Here is a 26,269-nt window from a genome sequence, read left to right on the forward strand (position 1 = left end):
TCCCTGGTGGCACAGTGGTTGGGAGTCCGCCTGCCGATGCAGGGGACACGGGTTTGTGCCCCGGTCTGGGAAGATGCCGCGGAGCGGCTGGGCCCGTGAGCCATGGCCGCTGAGCCTGCGCGTCCAGAGCCTGTGCTCCACAACGGGAGAGGCCGCAACAGTGAGAGGCCCACGTACCACAAAAAAAATAAAAATAAAAAAAAAGAGTGTAGGTCCCAGCCCAGACCTCCTTACCATAATCCCAGGAGTGGTAATTGTACACACCAGTGATTTTAAAACTATAATACTAGTTAGGGCGTGAGCGGGGAGGTGCAGTGAGGGCAGCCTGCCAGGGTGTCGAGGGGATGGAAGGGAGCCCTTCCCAGGATGCCTGGACCCATGGCTCCCCGCTTGCTGGGCATTGATGGCCACCCTGCGCCCTGCAAGGCCACACTCGCCGCCTGTCCTCACCCCCCCAAGTTCAAGCAGATAGCGCCTGTGCACTGCAGAGCCCGGGCCATGAAGAAGCTGGCAACCACAGGGAACTCAGGGAAAGCTCGGGCAGAACAAGCCCCTTTTCCTGGGCTTGCCTGAGCGTGGTGGTGGCCACATCACATGTATCCGTTCATTCATAATTCTGGTGAAAACAGCACCCTTCTGTGTTTCTTCTTCAGGCCATGATCAGCAGCAGATCAAGATTGATGACTTGCCAACTTCTCCTTGCTTGGTTATTTCTAAATCTTTCAGAATCATCCACATTATGCCAAATAATCGCTTAGTTCTTCCTAAAAAGAGTGCCCTGCTTTAAATATCTTCAGTACCCTGGGTAAAGGAGTGTAGATATTCATCATAGGATCTCAGTTGTCTTGTTTTTATTTTGAAGTTTAAACTTATCGTTCAGTTACCTTTAACCACAGTCACAGGCGTGCCTTAAATTAGCTGGGCTCACGTCCTGGGCCAAGTCCTGTGCTGATTGCCTCACACATCTGATTCCATTTATTTAATCTCCTCCCAACAAAGGATGGGGTAAATTCTGCTCGTGTTGCGTGTCATAGATGAGGCAGCTGAGGCTGAGAGCGTTGAGGAGCATTCTCAGGTGTTATCTGAGCCTGTTTGCTCTTTACCACTAAGCTCTGCTGCCTTCCGGGAGAACCGCTGATTTTCCAGTGAATTCTGTTCCGTATTTGAAAGTTTAGAGTCTCCAACTGTGTGAAATATTCAGAATTACTCTATGGTCCAATTTTTGAGCATAGACTCAGTTTGGAGAGGGAATGCCTGGTGTCAATGCTAATCTCTCCCTTCCCACACTTCCTTTTCTGCCAAGTTGGTTTGGAGATCTCCTAAAGGGCTGGTTAAAGCAGGGGTCCTGGCCCAGCCTCCGGACAGTCTGAGTGTGAGGACCTGGCCCCAGGAATCTGCATCTTTATTACATCCCTCAGTGGTTCTAAAGCCAGCATCTGGGCCATGGAAACATTGCCACGTGGGCAGACCTCAAGGTTAACGGGGCCTCAGCAGGGGAAGTGAGTGCATCTGGCCAGGGGGCAGGGCCAGCCCGCCGGAGACAGTGAAGAAGCTTGGGCGCCTGCAGCTGGCCCTGTTTTACTCGCAGTGAAAACCAAAACCGGAGAAGGAAGGGCCTCAGTTTCCAATTTTTCCTTTTTTTTTTTTTCAAATTTGTCTCCACTTTGGGGTTTTTTTCTAATCACTTTTCAACCAATTATTCCTGCTCTGCCTGACTCTGATGATTGAAAAGTCACTTGGAACTAACTAAAAAGTCCATATTCCTATGTGTGAAAACACAACCGAACAAGCAGGGGGAGGAATCCCCAACCCCCAAAGATTCCAAATCCTTTTCTTTTTCAGTTTGTTTCTGGGATTCTTTTTTCTGATTGCAAAAGAAATACATGCTTATTACTGAAAAGTCAAAAGTAAGCACAGCATAAACAACCACCATAATAATTCTGTCCGCCCAGAGATAACCACTGTTCCCTCTATTTTCCTTTCATTTATCTCTGTATCTCATCTTTCCTTTGTCAGTTGGTTTTGAGCTCATCTGCAAGTAGCAGGGAATCCAGCCTTATCAGACCCCAGGCTTGTCTCTTGCCTTCTTTCACCCAGCCCGTCAGAAGGGAAGATCCAGGTTTTGTGGGCCCTCCAGTTTACAGGGTTTTGCAGGCCTTCTCTAAAACAACGGAATACAAAGTTTAGGTATAAAAGTGAATACTTAGAATGAGACTAAGAAAAATAAATCACAGTCAAATTCAAATTTTAAGAACTGACAGATTGATAACCAATAAGGACCTACTGCATAACACAGGGAACTATACTCAATATCTTGTAATAACCTATAATGGAAAAGAATCTAAAAGAGAATAGACATATGTATAACTGAATCACTTTGCTGTACACCTGAAACTAACACAACATGGTAAATCAACTATAGTTCAATTTTTTTTTTTTTAAAGTAGGTAAAGGGAAAAAAAGAAAGAACCGACAGGTATCACAAACAGAAAAATAATGTTTTATTAACTAGCTGCTTGCCACGTGCTTCATGGTTTTCTTTCTGTATATTTTTTGTTTTATACTCTTTGATTGCCTCTACATATGTTGCAACGAGTTTGTAATATTTTCTACAGAGAAAGAAAAGAAAATTAGTCCTTCCTGTAATGTATTTGATCAGCTTTGTTTCTTTCTTTCTTTTTTTTTTTTTTTTGGCGGGACGCGGGCCTCTCACTGTTGTGGCCCCTCCCATTGCGGTGCACAGGCTCCGGACACGCAGCCTCAGCGGCCATGGCTCACAGGCCCAGCCGCTCCGTGGCATGTGGGATCTTCCCACACCGGGGCATGAACCCACGTCCCCTGCATCGGCAGGCAGACTCTCAACCACTGCGCCACCAGGGAAGCCCCAGCTTTGTTTCTTATTACTGATAGATTTGAAAATTTTCTTTTGACTTCACATTTAGTTTTATGGTAATGCTGTGTAAATTTTTAGGATTGTTGTTAAATTTGAGAAAACCATCCTCAAACTTCTTTCATAAAGAAACTGGAAGATTTGGGGGCATTTCAAGTTTTCCTGTGCACTGACTCTTCATAAATTCTCTGATGGTGTGTGGAATTCTAGAAGCCACTTCCACACCAGGACAGCTAGCGATGTTTGGCTATGCACAGAAGTGACTGGGAATCATATTTCCCACTAAACTCAAATTAAAGGTCATCCGGATTCACCGTCCTTTTGGCTAAGTTCTAAATTGCCTTTGGCCATTCCAACACCATGAGGGGGAGTATGGCAAGGGAAGTGAGAGTAGAAAGAAACAGCAGTTTTAAGTGACTGCAACCGAAACATGCTACTTCTGCAAATTTTACAAAAACCATATGAGCACAGTGCCAGGGCTCTTTCCGGGGCTGTGAAGCTTTGGTTTCATTAGCTCCATGGGCGCTCTGCCTGGTGCATTGGCCCTTCATTCACATGCTTGTTGCCTCTTGGTCATAAGACGATGGATGCAGCTCCTGGCACAAAACATGATAAAGTCAGGAGGAAGTCAAGCGTGCAGGCCAGCCAAATCCACCCCCTCTACAGTGCTTTTCCCAAAGCTACTTCTGGTGTCCCCCACTTACTTCTTTTTTTTTTTTTTTTTATTGGAGTATAATTGCTTTACAATGGTGTGTTCGTTTCTGCTTTATAACAAAGTGACTCAGCTATACATATACGTATATCACCATATCTCCTCCCTCTTGCGTCTCCCTCCCAACCTCCCCCCCCCACTTACTTCTTACTGGTCAGAACTGGGCCACATGGCCCCTAGCTGCAAGGGAGTCTAGAAAGGTGTTTTTAAGTAGACGCATTTCTGGGCCCACAAAATCAGAGGGCTGTTGGTCAAGAAAGAGGGAATGAGTATTAGGTGGCCAGCTAGCAGTGTCTCCTTCAGCTTCCAGGTTGTTTTCCATGTGTATAGATGGACATATTGTGTGCCTGTATTTTCTTACAAAAATTCATACTGCTCTATAGCATGTCATAATTGCTTTAAGTGATTCACCAATACTCAAAAACTAGTAAATGGGAAGTTTTTTACCTAAATTGACATGTTGACCATCTTTTACTACAGAATAAATTACGTTCAGCTAAATCACATGCTGCATTTTTTCCTAATTGTGGTTAAACATGCTGTATTTTTTAGTATCAGAACCTTTTTTCAAACGGCATCTCCATCCATAACACAGATGGAAGCTGAGTTCCTTTGGTGAGTAGGGTGGTTGTCAGGAACCCTTTCTCTTCTCTCCCAACAACCCCTGAAGCATTTCTGTGGAAATAGCACATTGTTGGTAGACACACTTTAAGACCTTTCCAGCCCAAAAAGGCTCCTTTGCAAACTGAGGTGCCCAGAGAGCGCCCTGGAGCCCTTGTGGGCCCCTCCGTGGCTCCCCACATGCACAGTGGCTTGCGAGGTGAACAGGAAACAAGCCCTCTGGAAAGAGCTGCTCTGAGACACCGAGCGCCTAACGCAGTCGTTCTGGGCCCTCACACCAACCCTGTTCACCAGAGACCTTTCCTCAGGCCTTCTGACGACACACCATATGGTTCTGCCCACAGGCCTGACCCAGTTTCCTCATCCACTGGAGAGGACAAATACCACCCGCCTTAGATTGTTTCTTAGGCCTGTGAAGTTTTAAGGAGATGGTGTGGCTGACGGGGTTTTCCAAAGGCTGAAACACTCTCAAATATGTGCTGTGTTCTCTCTCCTCTAGGAAGGAGTTGGGAGGGGTGAGCTGGGAGGGACAATGGAACAGGGAGGAGGCAGGGGGCATGGGGGGCTGGCAGCCCACACACTCGCTGTCTCCCTCTCCAGTGCCTAAGACTGAGCCTTCCTATCCTAGCCCTCTGTGGAAGGACCCGGGTGTCTGACTGGCATAATGGAGGGGGAAAGAGAAGCCCCGGGTGGTCCTAAGGTACTGTTGAATATTGGCCTGAAGGAACCTGCTCTGGTGATGGGGGCGGACATGTGAATTTGACCCTAGGTACTAGACGGGGACAGCGGGACAGAAGGGAAGTCGGAGGAGAAGCAGACAGCAGTGTTGAGTGACGGCAGTTAAAATAGGCTTCTTTTGCAAATTTCACAAGAGATATTAAGAGAGATGAAGCTGCATATTAGTTCTTATTTGGGAAGCTTAATTACGTTCCTTTTCCTCCAAGAGGGTAGGGGCCTCCCCACCCCTCTCGCCTGCCTTTCTCCCCTTCACACCCCCTTCCCTCTCCCCCCACCCGCTGACCAACCCCTCCAGCTGGTAGCTGTCCCCCACAGCACAGGTGAGGCCTAGTGATGCTCTCCCAGAGGCAGTGGGCCTTTTTTTTCTTCTTCCTACCTCAAATACTAGATAAACCCAAATAACTTTTAAGTAAAATCAGGAAATCAAAGATGTAATTCCAATTAAAACTTTTTCTTTAACTTTTTATTTGGAAATAATTCCAGATTCACGGGAAGTTGAAATTTCAAGTAGTACAGAGAGGTCCCGTGCACCCTTCACCTGGCGTCCTCAGTGGTGGCTGTAGCATGTATTGAACCAGGAGGTTGATGTTGGTACAGTCCACAGACTTCATCCACATTTCATCAATTTTACAGTGATTTCTTTTTTAAACAGTTTTTCTTAATTATTAACATAATATAACCATATTACAGAAAACTCGGAAGATAGAGAGGAAAAAAATGATTCTTGGTTCACTGTCCTGTGTAGCCACTATAATCATTTTAGTGTTCATTTCCTTCCAGTCTTTTTGTGTACTTAGCGTAATGAAAAGCATCATTTATGTACAGTATCATAACCTGACTTAACAATGTTTTAAATAAACATTCTTCTTCATAGCCTAGTCTTTATCATTGTACATGGCCATGTAATATTTCCAATGAATATACCATATTTTACTTAATTATTCCCCTATTACTAGACAGTTAGATTGTTCCAGTTTTACTGTGTAATGATTTTGTAACATACAGCTTTATTTAACATCTTCCACATTTTGGATTCTCTCTCTAGGGTTTAACACCCAAGGATATGAACATTTTAATGACTCTTGATATATAATGCCAAATTACTTTCCAAAAGAGCTGTCTCAAATTTCCATGCCACTGACATTTTAAACTATTGTCAGAAGTGGATGGGGTCATTTCTTTAATTGTGACTCACTTAATAACTGGAGAATGATACACTTTTTGTAAAGTTGTAGTTTCTAGTTACTTATAAAGTTGATCATTTTTTCTTCTCTTTACTGGTGATACTTTTTATTTTGTGACTTGGCTGTTGGACTTCTTTGCCCAGTCATCTACTTAGTGTTTTACTTACTGATTTGTAAGAACTCTTTATCTAATGAAAATCTTAAGCTTTCATCTATTATACGTGCTGCAAATATTTCTTCCCAGTTCATTGTTTACCTGTTAATTTGGTTTATCATTAAATTACTGTGTATGTGGAAATGTTGATTTTTTATGAAACCAAAGCTGTCTGTCTTTTTTCCCTTCTTACTTTCAAAAGTCAGTCCTCTCCAGGGATGTGATAAGTTACCATATCCAGTTGTTTTCTTCTCCTTTTTCCGTGGTTTGATTTTGTTTTTTTAATTTATACTGCTGAATGGTATAATGTGAAAACCTAAGCAGATTTTCCCCGAAATTTTCTGTTCAGCTGAATGATCCGTGTCATGCTCCTTCCTCACTTATTTGCAAATCCTCTTATTACTATAGATTATTAAATGTAGTGAGTTAGAATGTCTAGGTCAGCTCTCAACTAGATGATTTCTACAGCTCTGTTTCCTTTTTGCTTCCACCAGATCATGACCAACACGGGGAAGGTGAGGCGGAAGGGGGCGGCTGGCGTGCAGTGGGGTGGCCCTGAGCCCCTGTGCCGGCCCATCACTCCCGGCGGCCACAGGACCGGGTACCCAGCGTAAGTCTGGGTCCTAAAGGAGGCGGGGATTTACTTTCTTAAGCTTTGTTTTGATCAACTGCAGTGTAAGATGTACGTATTTTTAAAATTCAAAATAAAATTTCATATCAAAAAGCATTTATCTCTTTATTATTTATCTTTTGGGGATTTTTTGGAAGGAAAGAGGTTGAGTCTCCCTCTTCCCCCCATGTCTCTCAGGGTCTCCAAGCCACTTACAGCCTTTATCCAGGAGAAGGCTGGTGTTGGCCAATGTGATTCTGAAGGAAAGGACCAAAAGGACTAGTGGGTCTACCCAGAAAGGACTCCTGTTCTTTTCTGCAGCCTCTCACAGTAGCACCAGGCCCTTTGTTGGGATGGAGTGTCACAGTCTAAGATGCCGTCAGCTTATTTCTACATGACTCTATAAAGCACCGATATGCATTTTTGACTGCCAAGCCTTATTCATTCTTCATAGCCTTGCTCCTACCCTGTTTATATAAACAAAACTAGTCTGGTTATCCAGAGCCTCTGGTCTCCCTGGGGACCTGAGGACCTGATCCCTGGGGACTCTTGGGGAGCCCCAGGCCAGGCAGTCCAGCTTGGTCAGGGCGAGTCTCTTCCGTGGTCTGGGTGGCCTCTTCTGTCTGGAGAGAACGCTGGAGAGAAACAGGTGCAAATAAGGGGATTATAGAGAGCAGGGGGAAAACCTACATTTATTCATACAACAGTGGCCATAAGATATTTCAAATGAATGTGACATACTTTACTTAGTTATCCCCTACAGCTGGGCGGTTTGCTTATTTCCAGGTTTGCTCTATAGTAATCTGTAATGAACAACTCGGCTCGGGGGATACAGCAACAAACAAAACCTCACTGCTGTGACTCCTGTCTCCCTTAGGGACCAAATCTAATCAAACGCTGGCCAACCAGGTCCTTCTTAATTGACACCCCCCAACCTCAGCCCTCGAAGCCCCACGTTCCCCAGGACACTGTGTGCCCCCAGCCTGCATTCTGAGCGCGCTACATCTCTGTAGCAAAGCAGCGCACACGTATGCTTTTTTTTTTTTTTTTTTTTTTCCTTTTGCTCCATGTCCTGCCCTGCCCGTTCATGGCTTGCTACCTCTGCCGGGAAATGTTCCATCTTCGGGCCCCTGACAAACCCCAGCTCAGAGCTCAAGACCGGCTGAGTGTGTCTGTCTGCCTCTCTCTTACACACATGCACACACACACACAGAGGCTTTTCTGCCCCGCACGGCAGTTAGGTGTCTGCTTGTCTTTGCTGCTGGAACTGACATTCAAGAACAGCCGTTTCATGGGGCGCAACCCTAGACAGAGGGGGGACAAGCCTGCCGTGCCGGAGCAGGTGGCTGCTCTCTCCTCGTTGAAGGGGAGTGAGTGCTGTGCTGCTCTGCGCACACTGCAGAACCTTCCTGGGGATCTGCCGTGAAGGCTGCCGGGAGATGCCACCCCACATCCTACTTACCTCCCTGTGCTGTGCTTGCCCAGGCCCCCTGTCTCTCGCAGGCGCCCACTGCCTGTCTGCTGGGTGAATGAGTCTCCATCGACCCAGGTGCCAGCGGTAGGCACTGCGCACACCATTGATAGTGTTCCAGAGAACAAGCTCTTCCCCAGTCCTGTTCCGGCCTAACTCTTGTTGTCACGGCTGACATATGTCACGTCTTTTCTGATGGAATTCATCCCTTTGCTAATCTGCTTCATCCTTGGAAGAAAGCCCAGAAGATTGATACTTTAAATTGTTTGGTTGAAATGTCATGCTCCCGTGTCACCCAAAACCAAAAGATCCAGTTGTGTGTTAGAAAAATAATAGCCATGTTTCACTGTAAATTTATAAGAGCTAACAAGAGCGAGGTAAGGGTACTTCCTCTTTCTTAAAGAGATTCAATATCTGCTAATATCAGTTTAACAAAAGACTTTCAGGTACTTCCACTTCCTGCATTTTTTGTGATGCTACACAGTAGTGACCAGTCAAATATCTCCTATCTGTATTTATTGCTGTTTTTCTTTTTTTCCTCCAGGCTGGAAGACCATCCCATCTCTCCCCAGATGGCCAAACATACCAGAAACAGCTGCCTCCCATCTCTGCCAAATGCCCACCGTCCAGTCTGCAAGGGGGTCATGCCTGGTCCTGAGCCTTGCACTTCCTCCTCATGTAAGCATACTGGCAGCATGTGGGGGGCAGCTTTGGGCCTGGGGGCAGCTCTGGGCCTGGGGGCAGCACTGGGACTGGGGGCAGTACTGGAACTGGGGGCAGCACTGGGATTGGGGCCAGCTCTGGGCCTGGGGGCAGCTCTGGGCCTGGAGGCAGCACTGGGACTGGGGGCAGCTCTGGGCCTGGGGGGCTGCTCTGGGACTGGGGGCAGCTCTGGGATTGGGGGCAGCACTGGGCCTGGGGGCAGCACTGGGCCTGGGGGCAGCACTGGGACTGGGGGCAGCACTGGGACTGGGGGGCAGCACTGGGACTGGGGGCAGCACTGGGACTGGGGGCAGCTCTGGGACTGGGGGCAGCTCTGGGACTGGGGGCAGCTCTGGGACTGGTGATGCCTGGAATCTTATGAAGCAGCTGCAGTTACAGACCCAGAAAGGCCTTGGCCTCCCACCTGCTCCTGAGAAGCCCTCTGTTCTCAGCCACTGCTCCGTGTCGTAGAGGCCCACAGGCTTGCGACCACACAGCCAGACCTGACCGTGGGCTTTTCCTCTAGACCCCCTTCTCTCAGAGCACTGTGTCCAGTGCTCACATGTGCAAGCTATCTGAGCAACATTTCTGACTGGGGAAGCTGTGTTTAATGTGAGATTTTTAAGTAGGAATCTCAAAACGATGTAGATCTCTGACCAAAACTTTGGTGCCCCGAACTCTGGTGCTGAGGTGGTCAGCCACGTGTTAGAAGGCTGAATTGATCGGAAATGTTGGCTAGGAGCAAAAACTACTGTGGGATCCAAACGCATTTTGAAGTATCCAGTTGAGTTCATCAGAGACTGATGGGGGATAAATGTAGTTTTTAGATGCCAGAAAAAATATATGTGCTTTGAATTAGAAATGTACAAAGTTTTTTTTTTTAATTTTCAAGAGGAAATTAAAAAGATATGAACAGATCAGATAAGACTCTAATATCCATTCAAATAGAAAAACAGAGGAGCAGGTCAGATTCCAGTATGAGAAACATCTGCGAGCTTTTATAATCTGCTCACAGTTGGATTCAAATGCTTCTCATCCCCAATTCAGAGCAATAGACCTGTCACGGCGCCAGAAGAAAGCCAGGTTATTTGGTTACCCCAGGAGAGGATCTCTTGACTATAAGCAGTGTTAGAGGTTTTGCCAGCTTTGATCATCTGTTATTTTACATGGGTTTTGTTAGAGCTGCAGACATTAATATGCCTTCTCTAAAAGACGACTAGCTCAATAATTTATCCAGAGGTCTCTGCTGCCGGGGTGGAGGTTTTAGGTTGTCTAACAATTTTCGCCAGTTTGACCTAATGCCACTGAGTTTAAAATGATTTCAAGTTCTATAGGCCTGGACTTCCAAACAGTTGCATTTAGGCTAAACTTATTTAGCAGTAACATCCTTGTTTGACCCAAATGACCACCAGGGTGACCCTCTGTCTTGCACGGATTATAAGTGTGGTCCTGTCTTTTGGAACGATTTCTCATGGTATTATTACCTGTAGGGTGGACGCACTTGAGGCTGTCAGGGACAGAGGTGGCTGAGGGTCAGCGGGTCATGTAGACGTTCTTGTTAGTTTCAAGCACAACTGCTTTTGGCCCTGGCAGGGTCTGGTTCCTTGCAGGAAAACAATGGGCACCCATCCCTGGGATCGTCAGCCGTTCCCAGTGCCTCTCCCTGCAGAGGCAGCAGCTGCTCACCAGCCCCTCCAGACGGGCCCAGTCACGCTGTCGGGTGCACCCATGAGCCTGCTGTGAACACTGAGGCCGTATTTTTCGGGTCCCATCTTCCACCTGCTCCTGTTCGCTCAGGTCTGGCTGGGAGCCCATCTACTGCCCTCCTGCCTCGGTGGACTCCACTACGCTGACCCCCAGTCCGCCCTCACTCCCCCTGCAGACACCAGGCATATTAGTCTCTCCCCACACCCCCAGGCCGTGTCTCCACCTCAGGCCAGCACCCGTAGTTCTCCGTTACAATCCTTTTCCTTGACAAAAGTTCTCCCCTTGGAGAAGCCAAGCGTCCGGGTCATCGGCATCCCGGGGTCATTTAATGAGCGTGGATTCCGTCTCCGGTGTAGATTCTGTGCTTCCTTCCTTTTGCCCAGCTGCAGCCACCCCGGCCCTCGCCTCATCCGTGGACCAGTGCCAGCTCCCCACCCTGTCTCGCCACCGCCATCTCTTCCTCTTCTCAGCCTCCACGTGAGGTTGCGTGCAAACAGGCTTCAGCCAGTGTGCTTGGAATGCTGCCTTGAGACTGGTTCTGAGGCTGCATCTGGGACTGAGTGCCACGGTTGAGGGAAGGAGGGGACAGCGGTGGGCAGCGGGCCGTCCTGACCCTCACCGGCTCCGGTTTCACTCCTTCCCCGACAAGAGCTGATCTGACTTCCTCTTGACCCTACCGTCCTTCCGGTCCTGCCCCCCCAGCCCTTTCTTGCCCGTCTCTTCTGCTCACCTTGTCCCCCCGCATCCCATGCTGGCCTCGCCTGGCCACTCCCCACAGCTCCCCTCACACATGACTTGCTACTGAGTCTGGCTACCCTCATGCTGGGAATTAACACCTCAAGACCCGTGGGAACCCAGCACCGCGGCCCACACGTCGGGTTTGTTCAGGACACCCCGTCACACCTGTGCATTCAGTCAACACTGAAGGCAGGACTCGTGATGAGGAACCTGCGGGATCCTCAAACGGCTTGATCAGTTGAATGCAGGCCCAGAAAGTACATTATTTTTAAGCAAAGGACTCAGCCCCACGGAGCCGAAAGGAAATAGTTCCCAAGAAAAAGAAGCTAAGAATGTGACTTAGAGTGTTGCACGATATTGGCCCGAGGCAAGTTATTCTCATTTCCCCACCAACCAAAACGGGGGTATCAAGATCACATGCCTTGTCAGTGGACCGTGGAGGGACAATGCCAGCCCTGTCTGAAATGGATTAACAGGTGGGAAAGCAGTGGTTGTCCCAGGAAGCCTCAGGTGCACGCACGCACTGCCCTTCTCCTCCCAGGTCCCAGCTCTTTCAGTGGAGCTGGTTTTCTTGCGGGGGGTGTGCCGCAGCGGGTGCTCTGAAAGTCTGCAGTGTGGCCTAAGCAGAGGGAATAGGCAAGGACGGAGGGGTGGCTGCTGCTTGGTGACTGAACCGAGAAGACCTCAGAGGGTCTCCGGAGACCCCAGCTTGGCGCCTCCTCTCCTGCCAGAGGGCTTTGCCAGCTGTCTCCCACCACCAGCGGCCGGGGAAAGGTCCTGATCCTGGAGGGCTGCCTACCCCTGGGCACCATCTTGTAACACTATTAACTCTCATGGGATTTTCTGTGTGTAGCTCAGCACTCATGGGTGGTTCCACTCAACTATTATTTCATACACCCAAATCTGGTCCCCTGGACTTTATTAAACAGTTAAGTCTCCTACATAGGAACGAGTTCCATTCTGAGATCACACTCGTAAGTCCAATTTGTTCGTAAATCCAACGAAGCTAGCCTAGGTACCCAGCTAACTAATATGATACTAATAACTAATATAACTAATTATAACTAATATAATCAGCTACATAGTACTGTACTGTAATAGGTTTATAATACTTTTTGCACAAATAATACATAAAAAACAAACACACAAAATAAAGAAAACATCTTTAATCTTACAGTACGGTATCTTGAAAAGTGCGGTAGTACAGTACAACAGCTGGCATATAAGGGCTGGCATCGAGTGAACAGGCAAGAAGAGTTACTGACTGGAGGAGGGAGAGGAGGTGGGAGATGGTAGAGCTGAAGGGTCGTCAGCTATAGGAGACGGAGGGCAAGCTGCAATTTCACTCACACCTGACGTGGATGGCACAGGTTCTGGTTCCTTGCTGGATTCAATTCTGTCTACCCTCTTGAAAAAACGATCCAGTGACGTCTGGGTAGTAGCTTTTTTTTCTCATCATAGATGACCCGGTAGCACCGGATTGCATTCTGAGTGGCTGCTGCAACCATTTGTAGGGGATGCACACACATGGCAATGAACGCCAGAGACGTGAACTAACTTACGTGACTGGACGTGCAAATGCACGTTCACGTCTTTGAAAGTTCACAACTTGAAGGTTTGTATGTAGGGGACTTACTGTAAGACCATTGAGCAGAGAGCACAGACAAGCAGGCCAGTTGTCCATCGAAGAGCAGATCAGAGAAGGCTGAAATTCTAGTTCCAGTCCCAGTTCTGGGTGGAGACTGTCCAATGTGGACTGTAAATAAAGCCACCCATTGGGTTCCATACCAGAAACAGAGTCCTTGTTTGGGTCAAAAGAGAGTTATCTGGAAGTCAAAGCTGCGCCCCCTTGCTATGGATTTGAGGAAACCTGCAGGGAAGATTTTTTTTAATTGAAGTCTAGTTGATTTACAATGTTGCATTAATTTCTGCTCTACAGCAAAGTGATTTAGTTACACATATATATACATTCTTTTTTATATTCTTTTCCATTATGGTTTATCACAGGATATTGAATATCGTTCCCTGTGCTATACAGTAGGACCTTGTTTACCCATTCTATATATACTAGTTTGCACCTGCTGACCCCAAACTCCCACTCCATCCCGTCCCCACCCCCCGCCCCCTTGGCCACCACAAGTCTGTTCTCTATGTCTGGGAGTCTGCTTCTGTTTCATAGATAAGTTCATTTGTGTCATATTTTAGATTCCACGTATAAGTGAGTATGTGTTTTTGTACCATATAAGTACGGTGTTTGTTTGTCTTTCTCTTTCTGACTTACTTCACCTAGGATGATAATCTCTAGGTCCATCCATGCTGCTGCAAATGGCATTATCTCATTCTTTTTTAAGGCTGAGTTGTATTCCATGGTATATATGTACCACGTCTTCTTTATCCATTCATCTGTCAGTGGACATTTAGTGTCTTGGCTATTGTGAATAGTGCTGCTGTGAACATAGGGGCGCGTGTATCTTTTTGAATTATAGTTTTGTCTGGATATACGCCCAGGAGTGGAATTGCTAGTCATATGGCAACTCTATTTGTAGTTTTTCTGAGGAAACTCCATTCGTTTTCCATAGTGGCTGCACCAACTTACGTTCCCACCAACAGTGTAGGAGGGTTGCCTTTTCTCCACACCCTCTCCAGCATTTGTTAGAGACTTTTTAATGATGGCCATTCTGACCGGTGTGAAGTGGTATATCATTGTAGTTTTAATTTGCATTTGTCTAATAATTAGCGATGTTTAGCGTCTTTCATGTGCCTGTTGGCCATCTGTACGTCTTCTTTGGAGACATGTCTGTTTATGTAGGGAAGACTCTCTATATTTTAGATAAAGCAGAGGCCACGTTGCAAAGGTGCTAGAGAGACTTTTTTTTTTTTTTTTAATGAAAGAGCTGAAAAGAGCTTGGATTAAGGAAGCAGTGAATCCAGACTGTCACAGTGTTGCTCTGATGGTGACACGGACCCCTTTGGCTGTAGAACAAGAAGAGGAGAAGCAGGGCTGGAGAAAGAGGGGTCCATGTCATTTGAAATACAGAACAGGCCCGTCCCCAGACCCTTGGGAGGCATCTGTGGCAGTGTCATCTGGGACTTCTCCCATCACTCCCCGTGATCTTGGGGTGATCTAGGTGGCCTTGTCCTTGCTAGGTGGTATTATGGAGGTTCCTGCCCCTGGGGGAAGACAGGGATTCAGGCCTGAAGGATCCTGGGGCAGCACAGGGCGAAGAGAGCCCCACCTCTGGGGTTGCCAGATTTGGCAAATAAAAATACAGGACACCCAGGTGAACTTGAATTTCAAATAAACACGAAGAGTTTTTCAGGGTGCCTCTGGGCCGCTGTGCATCAGCGCCAAGCAGGGGCCCAGGAGACAGTTCTGGCTTTTGTTGGCTTTTCCCCGAGAGGCAGTGGGAGTGTGGGAGGCGACAGGACCGCTGGTCTGTCCTTCTCTGCGCTTCGTGTGCTCCAGCCAGAGCATGCCTGTTGCACCCTCAGGTTATAAGTACATCAAGTGGCCATCTGGAAAGGCCCCGAGCTGCACGAGTAAACAAGTCCCCATCCACAGGCGCCGGGGAGCCGTGAGGGACTGGCCCGGGGTGTGTGCTTTTCTCGACTTCAGGGCGCAGCCCAGCAAAGAGCATCCTCAAAGAGCTTCCAGAGCAGAAGTCAACTGAGCTCTCTCCTCTTCCCCAGCCACCATCGATGCCAAGTCGGGAGAGCGGTTGCCAGCAGGACGTCAGGGAGAGCCTCACCTGCCCCCAGCGGGGGGCCTGAGCCAGCCTAGGGAGGTGCCCTGTGCCCTGGACAGTGGCGAGACCACCAGGTAGGGATGGGGAGGTATCCTGGGGAGGCTCCTCTGAGGCCCAGTGTCTGACGATGGAAGCAAAGGAGCGTTTCGCTGGGCCCTGAAGCGCGGTTCTGAGATCCTCGGGGGACTGTGGTCACCGCGCGTGATAACCTCAGAGCCCAAGGGGAGGGACCTGCCTCAGGAGAGGTATCAGCTGTCAGACCGGAAGGAGAGAAAAACTTACAAACATGCCCAAGAGACTAGTTTTAAGAACTGATAGGTAAACATGTTGGGGAGGGTTTGTGATTAGAAGTAATTTGAGGTCGGTGTCCTATCTTAGCAGTTGGCTTTGGAGGGGAGAAAGATGAACGAGATCAGTAAAATGGTTTGGCTCCAATGTCAGCTTCCTGAAACCGAAACTGGGCCTCCAAGAAGAAAATAAAAGTTCTTTTCTCTCCCTCTTTCCCAACGAGCACAAACTGCTGCTTGACGGCTTACTAGGGGTTCTTTAGAACCTAGAAAGCACTGTTTTTCTTAATCTCTCACAGGCTCCCTCTTTCAGCTCGGAGGAAGCCTGCTCAGGGGGAGGGGCCCGGCTCTGGACTCAGACCCAGCCTGTCTCCCAACCGCCGCCCACCACTTCCTCCTGGTCACAGAACGCCCTGCCGGCTGAGCGTGTCACCATAGACAAGCCAACCTCCTGCACTAAAACACTGGGCTAGAGTCATGGTGAACATGACTACGCCTTGCAGTCTCGGAAGTAGAGGGATCTTGCCACAGTGACTGTCCAGGCCTCCCGCGCCCCACCTTCCCGCAGAACAGGGAAGGACTTCCCTTGCTGTGTCCGCAGGGTCACCCTAACCTCAGTTGTGGTCACGCTCCGGCGGCAGCAGCAGCGGCGCCTCGGGGAGCTGGGTGAGGCAGTGGGAGGGCCCGCATTCCAGGCTCCAGAGAGGCCTGAAGCCACCCACCGCCTGCAGGAGTGGCCAGGGAGTCCGAGATGACCTGCAGAAGCCCTAGCAGAGCCGGCACCCACTGGGGCAGGCAGCGACCCTGCACCTTTCTTTCCTGCTGTGTGGGGATGAGCCGGAAGGACTTTGGAACCTGCACAGGGCAGGGGGGCAGTCCTGGATGTCTCTCCCGGGCCGAGGGCGTAAAAGATGGTGAGCCCGAGGCCCACTGTGGTCACGTGCTCCGTGACTGTCTCCCGCGCTCCTCAAAGACAGAGGCCATGAGCAGGGTGTTTGTCCCTGTGTTCCCACACCTGGCCCAGGGCAGGAGCTCAAAACAGGCGATGGATGGATCCTCAGGAGAAAGGAAGAGAGAGTGGCTCTCTCTCTGGCTTGACAACTCCTCTCTCTCTGTCTGTAGGGGGGAGGGCAGCCCCTGGCGCTGGAGGAAGATGAGTCGGCTGGGTGGGCCCTCGTTTGCGGCAGAAGGAAGGCCCTGGAGCTCTGGGCGTGGGTCATTGGTAGACGGAATGATAGCCCTAGCCCTCGTTGCTTAGCCCCAACTTTGAGGTGGTGTAAAGATGATTGCAGCCTCGTGGCTTCCAGCAGCTGGTCTTGCTGTGCAATTGCCTTCCTAGAAAAGCCAGGAGTAAAAATGTTCGGACCCCACCATCCCACACCTCCCCACAGCCAAGTTCTCCTTTTCTTTTTTCTATCCGCTTAGCTTTGAGTAACTGTTAACCAGGCTATGAAAATGCATTTTTCTAAAAAAAGCATTTATCCCAAGAAGAGCCAAGGCCCTCTCCCGGGAAATCTGTCGGTCCAGACCTGGAGGGGCTGACCTGCACCTTGGAACGTGCAGCGTTGCTTTCCAGCCGTCACCCCCGGGAAGGTGAGGGACCTTGCTGCCCAGACTGTCCCGTGGCCTTGCCGACCCATCGGCCGCCAGCCATCTTCGGATTATGACTCAGCAACATTCCAAACACAAGTAGAGATTAAATATCTCCAGAAGCCTTTTATTGCTACTCCCTTCCAACACAATGTTCCTATTGATAAGGGAGATAATATAAGCAGGCCAGTCTTCTTTAATAAGTAATCGCCTACCTTGCAGGCTGCCTCCCAATTTACCAATATATTGAAGTTTACCTCTTACTAGGACCCAGCACCATGTGTTCCTGCAGCAGATTACGTTTTTCTAAATTGTAGGCACCTGCCATCCATGTGCTTTTTCTGCTCTGCCCTCATCCGGCCCCATCTCCTGCCAGACCGTCGCCCGTTCCTGGCTCTGGCTCCTAGCTGCCCAGACTGCTGAGCTCAACATTCTGGGGCGTTAGGGGGCTAGGGGCCACTCAGAGGCCAAGCTGACCCTTACCGACAGACGCCTATCCCCGCCTCGTACAGAGTCCTTTCCAGGGGGTCCTGATGCCATCATCCCTGCAGAGTTCAGTGACAGTGGCCAGCGTCCTCAGTCCACACCGCCACTTCCTGCAGCCCCCCAGGTGGTTTGGGGAACCTCATGGGATGGGGGGCACCTGCCAAGCCGAAGGGCGGCCCCCCGGTGTCTGCCAAAGGCCAGTTTCTCCAATGCCAACGGGGGGAGCCAGCCGAGGGAGCCTCTGCCTGAGGGTGCTCTTTCCCCAGCAGCAACGCTGCCCTGGCCAAACAAAGGTCACGTCCCACGGCAGAGAGGAGGCTGCCTTTTAAGGTGTATTAGTTAGGATTCTCCAGAGAAAGAGAACCAACAGGAAGTGTGTCTATACAGCGATTTCTTTTAAGGAACCGGCTCCCATAGTAGCAGAGGCCTGACAAATCCAAAAGTGATCAGATGAGACCCACCCACATTCTGGAGGGCAGTCTGCTTTACCCAAAGGCCACCTGTGAGGAGTTCCCTGGCGGTCCAGTGGTTAGGACTCTGCATTCTCACTGCCAAGGGCTCGGGTTCAATCCGTGGTCGGGAAACTAAGATCCCACAAGCCGCACAGCACGGCCAAAAAAAAAAAAAAAAAAGTCCACCTATTGAAATGTTCATCTCATCCAAAAAACACTTGCACAGAAATATCCGGACAATATTTGATCAAATACCTGGGTGCCATGGCCCAGCAATGTTGACCCATAAAATTAACCTGCACGTAAGGGTGTTCACACGCATTGCCAACTCGCTCTCCAAAAAGGATGGGACCCTTTCCTGGTTGCCCTGGGTTGGGAGGTTAGAGATTCCCAGCCCTGTTGCCCAGACTTTTTTCTCCCTTCACTTCTTGCCAACTCACCTCGGCTGCCTCTGACCCTGCAACTTGACCTTGCTGCCCACTGGCTCTAAGGCCCCACGGGGTGAAGCGGGCCAGCCGTCCTGGGCCTGCACGTCTAGCTCCTCCAAATCTGGCCACCCTGTTCCATGACCGTGTGATGGGACATCCCCAGGTAACCCAGGGCTGACCCTGTGCCGTTACCATTGCCGGGAATAGCCCCAGTGCTCACCTGAGTAGTTTTTACTAGTGTCTCTCAAGTATTCCTTCTTAAAGTGTAATGGGGCTACATTTAAAGATGGTCAAGATTTTTATGTTCTGTATATTTTACTGCAAAAACAATGATAAAAAATATCAAAATTAGGGAGTTCCCTGGTGGTCTGGGATTCCGGGCTTTCACTGACATGGCCCGGGTTCAATCCCTGGTCAGGGAACTGAGATCCCACAAGCCACAGGCCAAAAAAAGAAAAAAAAAAATCTGTATATCAAAATTAGAACAGCAAAATAGGAGAAAACATATGAACTAAATAATATGAAAGGAAAACCACCTCATTAGCCCGTATAAGAAGCTTCTTTGTATGTGGAGGAAGTGTCAGCAGTGCGTGCCTGCTTTCACACAGTTGCAGGCAGACTTACATGCTACTCTGTATTGCTCTGTTTTCAGCCTTATTCCATTCTCTCTCATACGCCTGAGTAGCCCCCATCTTCAGTATTTTTAATGATTGTGTGCTCTTTCATCTGATCTATATACCGGAATTTATGACGCCTTTGCCCTAAGGTTTTGCTTTTCTTTCATTCACTGGTAATGCATGTGGTGCTCAGAAACCGTGCTGGACACTGGGGCTCAAAGGTCAACTAGACCAAATTGCTGCTCTTAGGGAGTTCACCTGGAGGGACAATATTATGAGTGACATAAAAATAAATGTTGCTTTTTGAAGAAAAAAAATTAAAATTTAAAAAAACGTAATAGGGCTAAATCTCCTCTATCCTTTTCAACCTGGTATGAAAGATTTCTTGTCTAAAGTATGGGCGGTTTTTATGCCAGCCTCTTTTTTTTTGCTTTATTGGAATATAGTTGATTTACAATGTTGTATTAGTTCCTGCTGTACAGCAAAGTGAATCAGTTATACGTATACATATATCCACTCCTTTTTAGATTCTTTTCCCATAGAGGCCATTACAGAGTACTGAGTAGAGTCCCCTGTGCTCTACAGTAGGTCCTTATTAGTTATCTATTTTATATATAGTGGTGTATGCCGGTCTTTTTCTAAATTTGAATTTGGAGACTTTTCAGATATTTAAGTTTTATTTTTCTGATTATTAAAGTAATAGATTCTCAATATAAAAAAAAAAAAGGAGGCATATAGAAATGAATCCAAAAATTATGCAGTTTCCTCCCAAGTCTCACTCCCCAGAGCCGTAACCCCCATTTAGGGGGCACTTTACCACAGCTGGGCCCGGAGCACAGCCACCCTACCTTCAGAGCTGTCCTATAGAAAACATTTTACAGGTGAGGAAACTGAGGCTCCCAAAACGTCAGCAGACTTGCTCACTCTCGTCACCAGCTAGAGAGCAGCACAGCGGGACTGAGAGTCCAGGTCCTTCCAGTGAGCGCACCCTCTGGGCCCCCCACCCTCCTTCCCGGCCACTGGATCCCGCACTTCCCACAGACCTCAGTTTCAACCCCCAGCACACACCACACACGCACACGCACATGCACACACACATACTCCTCACTGCCCACTGGGAAGCCCTGCAGCCGGTCAGCATCTCCCTGTCCCAGGGGATGCAATGGGGGGACCCCCTCACTCGCCAAGCTCACAGTACCTGCCGTGCGCCCACTGTGTGCAGCCCGCAGATGGAGACACCCACTTATTGAAGGGAAGCTGGACTATAGGAGTACCTGCTGCCTGCCGGGAGCGGAGCTGGCGCTGACATCAGCTCATTCAATGGTGACAACAACCCTGGGTGACAACCCGGGACTCCAGTCTTCAGAGTTATTGTCCGGAAAATGGGCGCATAGATAGCAAAGGCCCCAGAAGTCGAGGTGGGAAGAAGAATTGAGCATGTATATAGCTCAATGACAGCCAGAGAGCAAAGGGCTGGGCCGGGAAGTCACATCACCAACCCCAGCTGCGGTGGCTGCAGGTGCCGGAGGAAAGCTGGCTCCTGTCTCTGTGAAGCTGGTCCATTGGGATGGGGTCCTGAGGGCGTCTGCAGGATGGCTGGCTATAAGATCCCACTGGGTTCAGAGCTTGGCCTCACTAACTGCTTGTTATGTGTGTGACCTTGGGAAAGTTTATAAACTTAGAGCCTCAGTTTTAACATCTGAAAAATGGGGTAGTAATGCCTGCCTCACAGGATTGTTTGGGGGCTAAAAGTCACCTTCTCACTGAGGCCTTCTCGGGCTACCCCATCTAAAATCACTTTCCAATTGCTATGATAAATTAGCACACATTTAGTCACCTGAACAAACACAAATTTATTATCTTACAGTTCCCTAGGTTAGAAGTCCTACACAGGTCTCAGTGGGCTGGAATCAAGGTGTCCACTGGACAGGTTACATTCCGGAGGTCTAGGGAAGAATCTCTTTTCTGTCTTTTCTGGCTTCTAGAGGCCTCATGCCCTCCTTGGCTCGTGGCCCCTTCCACCATCCTTCAAGCCAGCAGCGTGGCGTCTCTGTGCCTTTTTTCCGTGGCCATACCTGTTCCTCTGCCTCTCTTCTTCTGCCTCTCTCCCACTCTTAAGGACCCTTGTGATTACCTTGGGCCCACCCCAGTAATCTAGGATAATCTCACACCTGCAGCCTTAATTCCCTTTTGTCATGTAAGGTCCCAGGGAGTAGGACATGGACCTAACTGGGTACCATTACTCTGCCAGCCACAGCTTTCCTCGCCATTGGATCTCACAATTTAATACTCTCCCAAGTTCCCTATTCCCTTCCTTGCTTCCTCTCCTCCTTAGCATTGATTCCTCTTTCATCGTCTCCCTCCTGCCCTAAAACGTGAGCTCCGTGGGGCAGGGACTTATGGCTCTGGGTGCCCTGCTCTCCCTCACCTCCACCACGTGCCCAAGACAGTGCATGCCTGGCATCTATTAGTGCTTGGAAAGGGGGGTCCTTCCTTCCTCCTGTGACTTCAGATTGCACATTTTGTTCCAGGGAGTTTACACCAGGCTTCGCCTACAAGCCCCGGGCCCCCTGCAGCCCGGAGATCCTGGACCTGAACCCACCCAAGGCCAAGGCATCGGCTCTGGCCCCTCATTTCTCCTCGTGTGGCCCACAGCAGGCCAGCCGCCCCGGCTCCACGGCGTCCGCCACGAGGAGCCTGCAAAGTAAGTCAGCCTGCAGGGAAGGGCGCTGGCCTTCTGCATCTGACTGGTGCCCCTTCCGTGCCCACCGGACCAAGGCCCGCTTCCCCTCCCCGCAGGACCAGGGCCCTAGCCGGTCGCTTCCTCTGCCCCAGGGACCAGTTCTTCACTCATCTTTCTGTTTATGAAATTGCCCTTGGCCTCAGCGGCTCATACACAGACAGGTGGAATGACACCCTCCAGGCAGTGCCACTCGGAGACAAGATCCCCCTGCGTGGGGCTTGCAGGTCAACCCTGAAATCCGAACCGGCCTTCTGGTGGGAAGCAGCCAGCAGCAGCTCAGGGCGGCCTCGAAATCAGACAGAAGCAGGTGCTTCCTCGCAGGCTGGGCGGAGGGGTCGCCCGAGGGACCGAGGGGGGTGTCCAAGGGCCACCCTCTGTCCCTGGGGTCCCCCTCCTGCCCTTTTACTAGCGGTAAAGACCGCTTCTCTGTCCCCTGCCCGTCGGCTACTTGACCACACCCCTCCACTCCCCAGCTGAGCCCGTAACTTTCTAAAGGGCTTTACTAAAAATAAGGGAAAACAAAAGAGAAACCGAACAAAAGAACGTCAAGTGGCACAGAATCAGTCACTCTCAGGATGTATGCAGGCCTGCGGCCGGCCCCTTCCCTTCCTGGCGTGGCCCCGGGCACTCTGGTCAGCCGGGGAGCCGTTGGGCTGGGAGCGTGTAAATGTGCCGAGGCTGGGAAGCCCGCGGGGCCCTCCCCCTTCTTGCAGCGCCCCTCTGCTGGGAAACAGACGCGGGGCCCCAGCCCGGCCTCCCCACCGCGGTGCTTCCGCACACAGGTCCGGAGGAAATGCCGGCGAGTACGGGGTGGGGGGTGGGGGGCGGCCAGGAGAGGGGCAGGCAGGCCGCCCATCCCTGCCCGGCCTCCGGGCTGCAGCAGGCCGGGCGCCCCTGCTCTCGTAACCACGGTGGCAGCACCCGGCCGCGGACGGGCTGGCCGGCGCACGGGGTGGGTAGCAGCAGACACGCGTCCCTCGGCCTCAACAGACACTGGCGCGCGGCCGGCGGAGCTCACTGAGTCCCCGCACCGGGCAGCCTGCTTCCTGTAAGGAACGAGCGTGGCCGCCCGACTCAGGCCCTGGCCGCAGAGCAGGTGACCCGGGAGGGAAGGTTCTCCTGTTGAAAGGAGGGCTTGTGTGGGACAGACGGGGCTCTGTGCTGAGACCGGCCTGGCGCTGGCAGCTTGCCTAGATTTTCTTCTCCAGGCGGCCAGTCTTCCAGGAAGTGAGGCTGGGTTCTTCCCCGGTGTCACCATCCCGTTGCCCAGTGACCAGCCAACTTCCTGCCCTCAGCCAGCCAGCAGCTGCAGGTGACAGATGTGAAGAGACGGTTGTCAGTGAGCCGCCAGGTGGCTTCAGGGGCTGAGGGGGACAGCCCTCCAGGCATCCAGGACCAGGCCCACCACAGCCCATGCCCCAGGGTCCTGCCACCGCCCTTCCTGCCCGCCCTCCCCCTGGCACCCAGCTGGGGGGGCAGCACAGCCAAATCCATGAGCCTGTCCATCTCGTCCATCTCGGGAGCTTCTGCGGAGGAGCCGGAGCCAGACATCTCGGCCGGAGACGGGACCCTGGCCTCGGCGGAAACTGGCCCCCCTCACCCAGACCGAGCATGAGGAAACAGAAGGGACTGAGAGTAACAGAAACTCATTCTCAAGCCCGCTGCCTGAGCAGCAGACTTCGTATTTTCTTCCTCTTTTAAAATCTGGTAAGAATGTGGTGTGTTCCCCTCTCTGGCTGGGAATATGGCTATTCCAAGGCAGCCCCATGCTTCTGCACGTGTGTTTTAAGGACTCAGAGCGCTGACCAGTTTAAAGCCATTTCCCTCCCTCCATTAAGACCATAAGCACAAATAGTGCCACAGGCAGTGTGACTGTCCCCCGCTGGTGGAGGCCTGTACTCGCTTCTTGCCGAGGGTGCCCTCAGGGCCCACGTCTGAGGACAGAGGAAGAAACTTCACTGCAGAGCCAGGAATGTTACTCAAGCTAGTCGCAGGGTCTGACCTCTTCTAAAACACAAATATTGAAATAAAATTATCAGTATTTAGATGGTACGTGTGTGTGTGTGTGTGAATAAAATCACATGCTGCCCCCCAGGCAGTCCGTCTGCCCTGGCCATGCCCATTAGTGGAGACATTACTGTGGCCCCACTGGACATAAATAAAGGATAAGCACTGCGTTTTTCAGTGGCCTTCTGACTCCTCAGGAGAGCGGGCAGAGAGGTAACCGGGAGAATGTTGGAGCAGGCAAGAGGCCAGGTTGCCCCGTGATGACTGTACACACATCATGGGCCAGGACCCTGGGTTAATCTCGCAAGGTCTTGGCAGCGGTGCCAGGCTGGGCACATTAGAACTCTGTGGTCGTGTCACTGGCCCATCTTGATTCTCTGGAAATGCGTGAGCCCCTCTCTGTTCCTGGGGAAGGAGGCTGTGTGGAACACTGCCCTGCCTTCTTGGGAATGTCAGCCTCCAGGCCCTCTGAACGCCTGGCTTGACCTCTGAAGGAATAAAGAGAAAACACAAACACTTCTCTCAGTGTTGTTGATACGGACAAACAGGAGGAGGAGAGACTGGGTCCCTGAAATGGAAGCGCTCCGCGGTGAAACGTTGAAAAGGCAGAGAGTGTTTGCTGATGAACAGCAGAGGAGCATCATGGAAAAATCTCTCCCATTCTCTCCAGCACTGTCCACTCCCTTCAGATTCCTCAGATGCCACCAACTGGCACAGCCGTGCCCTGCCTTGGCGTGGGAGAAGCCCTGTCTCCAGAATCCAGAGGGAGTGGGTGGCTCATCTGTTACCACCCATAGCCTCCCTGATGCAAGGGGAACTTCTCTTTCTCCTCAAGCCTGCGGATGAGCTCAAGTGTGATTTGTAAATGTCTGGCCATTTGGGATAAAAAAACAATGTGGGCAAACTACACTGAGGTCACCAGCAGTGGTCTGGGCGGTTCCCTGGGGACTAAACATGGCCTCGGCCTCTGGGAGGGCCCTCTTGCAGACACACACTTCCACATCCCAAGGCTGATGGCACAAAAGAGACTTTGTAAAATACCAATGATTTATGCGTAAATATTCTAGCTCTCTGCTGCCCTAATGGGAGGTGGATATAAACACTGTCTACGGGGTGGGGTGCGGGGGGGAAATCAAATATACAAAACCGAAACCAGAACGTTTTCACAGGTCATCTGGAAACCAAATCATGCAGCTCTGAGGATTTGCCCATGAAACCTACTCAGGGAAGACGTGGAGAGGAGTCCATGGAACTTTGGAGAAATGGGCCTTCGGGAAGAGTCCTTCTGCCCCTGAAAGCTGATCCCAGCTCTCTGGTTACTGGCCCCTTAATTTCTCCTGAGTAGGACTTGATCTCATTTGCTCATTCACAACAAGTGTAAAGTCCAGCAACAGCTTAAATTATGACCCTTGGTGGGAATATAATAGGCAGGTAGAGGTTTGAGATCTAGTCAGATACCAGGGCTCACGCGGCAGGCTGGAAAGTATTTGGCCCAAATCAAAGGAGCTAAAAAAAAAAAAAAAAGCACAAGTAAATAAGATTCACACAAAAAATCCATGACAAAGTATCAAACTTATAATAAAAACAGAATCTGGGGCTTCCCTGTTGGCACAGTAGTTAAGAATCTGTCTGCCAATTTAAGGGACAGGGGTTCGAGCCCTAGTCCAGGAAGAGCCCACATGCCGTGGAGCAACTAAGCCCGTGCGCCACAACTACTGAGCCTGCGCTCTAGAGCCCACAAGCCACAACTACTGAGCCCACGTGCCATAACTACTGAAACCGGCGTGCCTAGAGCCCGCGCACAGCTACGAAGAGAAGCCCCCGCTCACCGCAACTAGAGAAAGCCCACACACAGCACTGAAGATCCAACACAGCCAAAAATAAATAAATTTATTTTAAAAAAACAAACAGGATCTGACCACATGCTTCTGTGGCCCCACCTTGCTTGCAGAACCTTAATCCCGGCCCCGATTCCGATAAAGCTTTACTTACAAAAATAGGCAGCCAGCCCACGAGCCATAGTTTGCTGAATTGCATTAAAATACCATGTATCTTGAATCCGGGGGCACCGCTTACATTTTGTGTGCGAGGTGAATGCCTCACTGGCCTCGCCTGGGATCTGGGGAGATCCTCCTGGGGCCTCCCAGGGTGCTGATAGTACAGCCTCGTGGCCGAGGGGCGGGGCCTGCCTGCCTGACCATCTTCAGCTCTCCAGACCCTGTGGGGAGTTGTTCTAAGGAGTGATGCAGTTCACTTTTGCACATAACAAACTGCCCCCAAAACTTAATGGCATAAAACAACAATTTATTAGCTTCACAACTGTGTGGATCAGCAATGGAGGCTGGACCCAGAGGGGCAGCTCTCTCGGGCTTGGATGGACCCAGCT

General features: G+C 50.3%; 1 protein-coding gene across 8 annotated transcripts in view; it reads left to right on the forward strand.

Annotated features, from left to right (window-relative positions):
• ARMC9 (armadillo repeat containing 9) overlaps positions 1-23,926 on the forward strand; it is a 137,149-nt gene extending 113,223 nt beyond the window's left edge. For 4 of the 8 annotated variants that reach the window (XM_079924173.1, XM_079924176.1, XM_079924174.1 and 1 more), the window contains 4 exons: positions 6,794-6,909; positions 8,925-9,058; positions 15,218-15,347; positions 21,665-23,926. In XM_079924173.1, the coding sequence (XP_079780299.1) occupies positions 6,794-6,909; positions 8,925-9,058; positions 15,218-15,347; positions 21,665-22,001 (717 nt within the window). In that variant the 3' untranslated portion in view covers positions 22,002-23,926. Of the gene's footprint in view, positions 1-6,793; positions 6,910-8,924; positions 9,059-15,089; positions 15,121-15,217; positions 15,348-21,664 lie in introns of those variants that run through there. The other 4 variants (XM_079924175.1, XR_013828690.1, XM_079924178.1 and 1 more) reach the window with 4 other exon arrangements.
• Positions 23,927-26,269: the final 2,343 nt, after the last annotated feature.

The sequence above is a fragment of the Stenella coeruleoalba genome, assembly GCF_951394435.1.
Source record: "Stenella coeruleoalba genome assembly, chromosome: 6".
NCBI classification, from domain to species: Eukaryota; Metazoa; Chordata; class Mammalia; order Artiodactyla; family Delphinidae; genus Stenella; species Stenella coeruleoalba.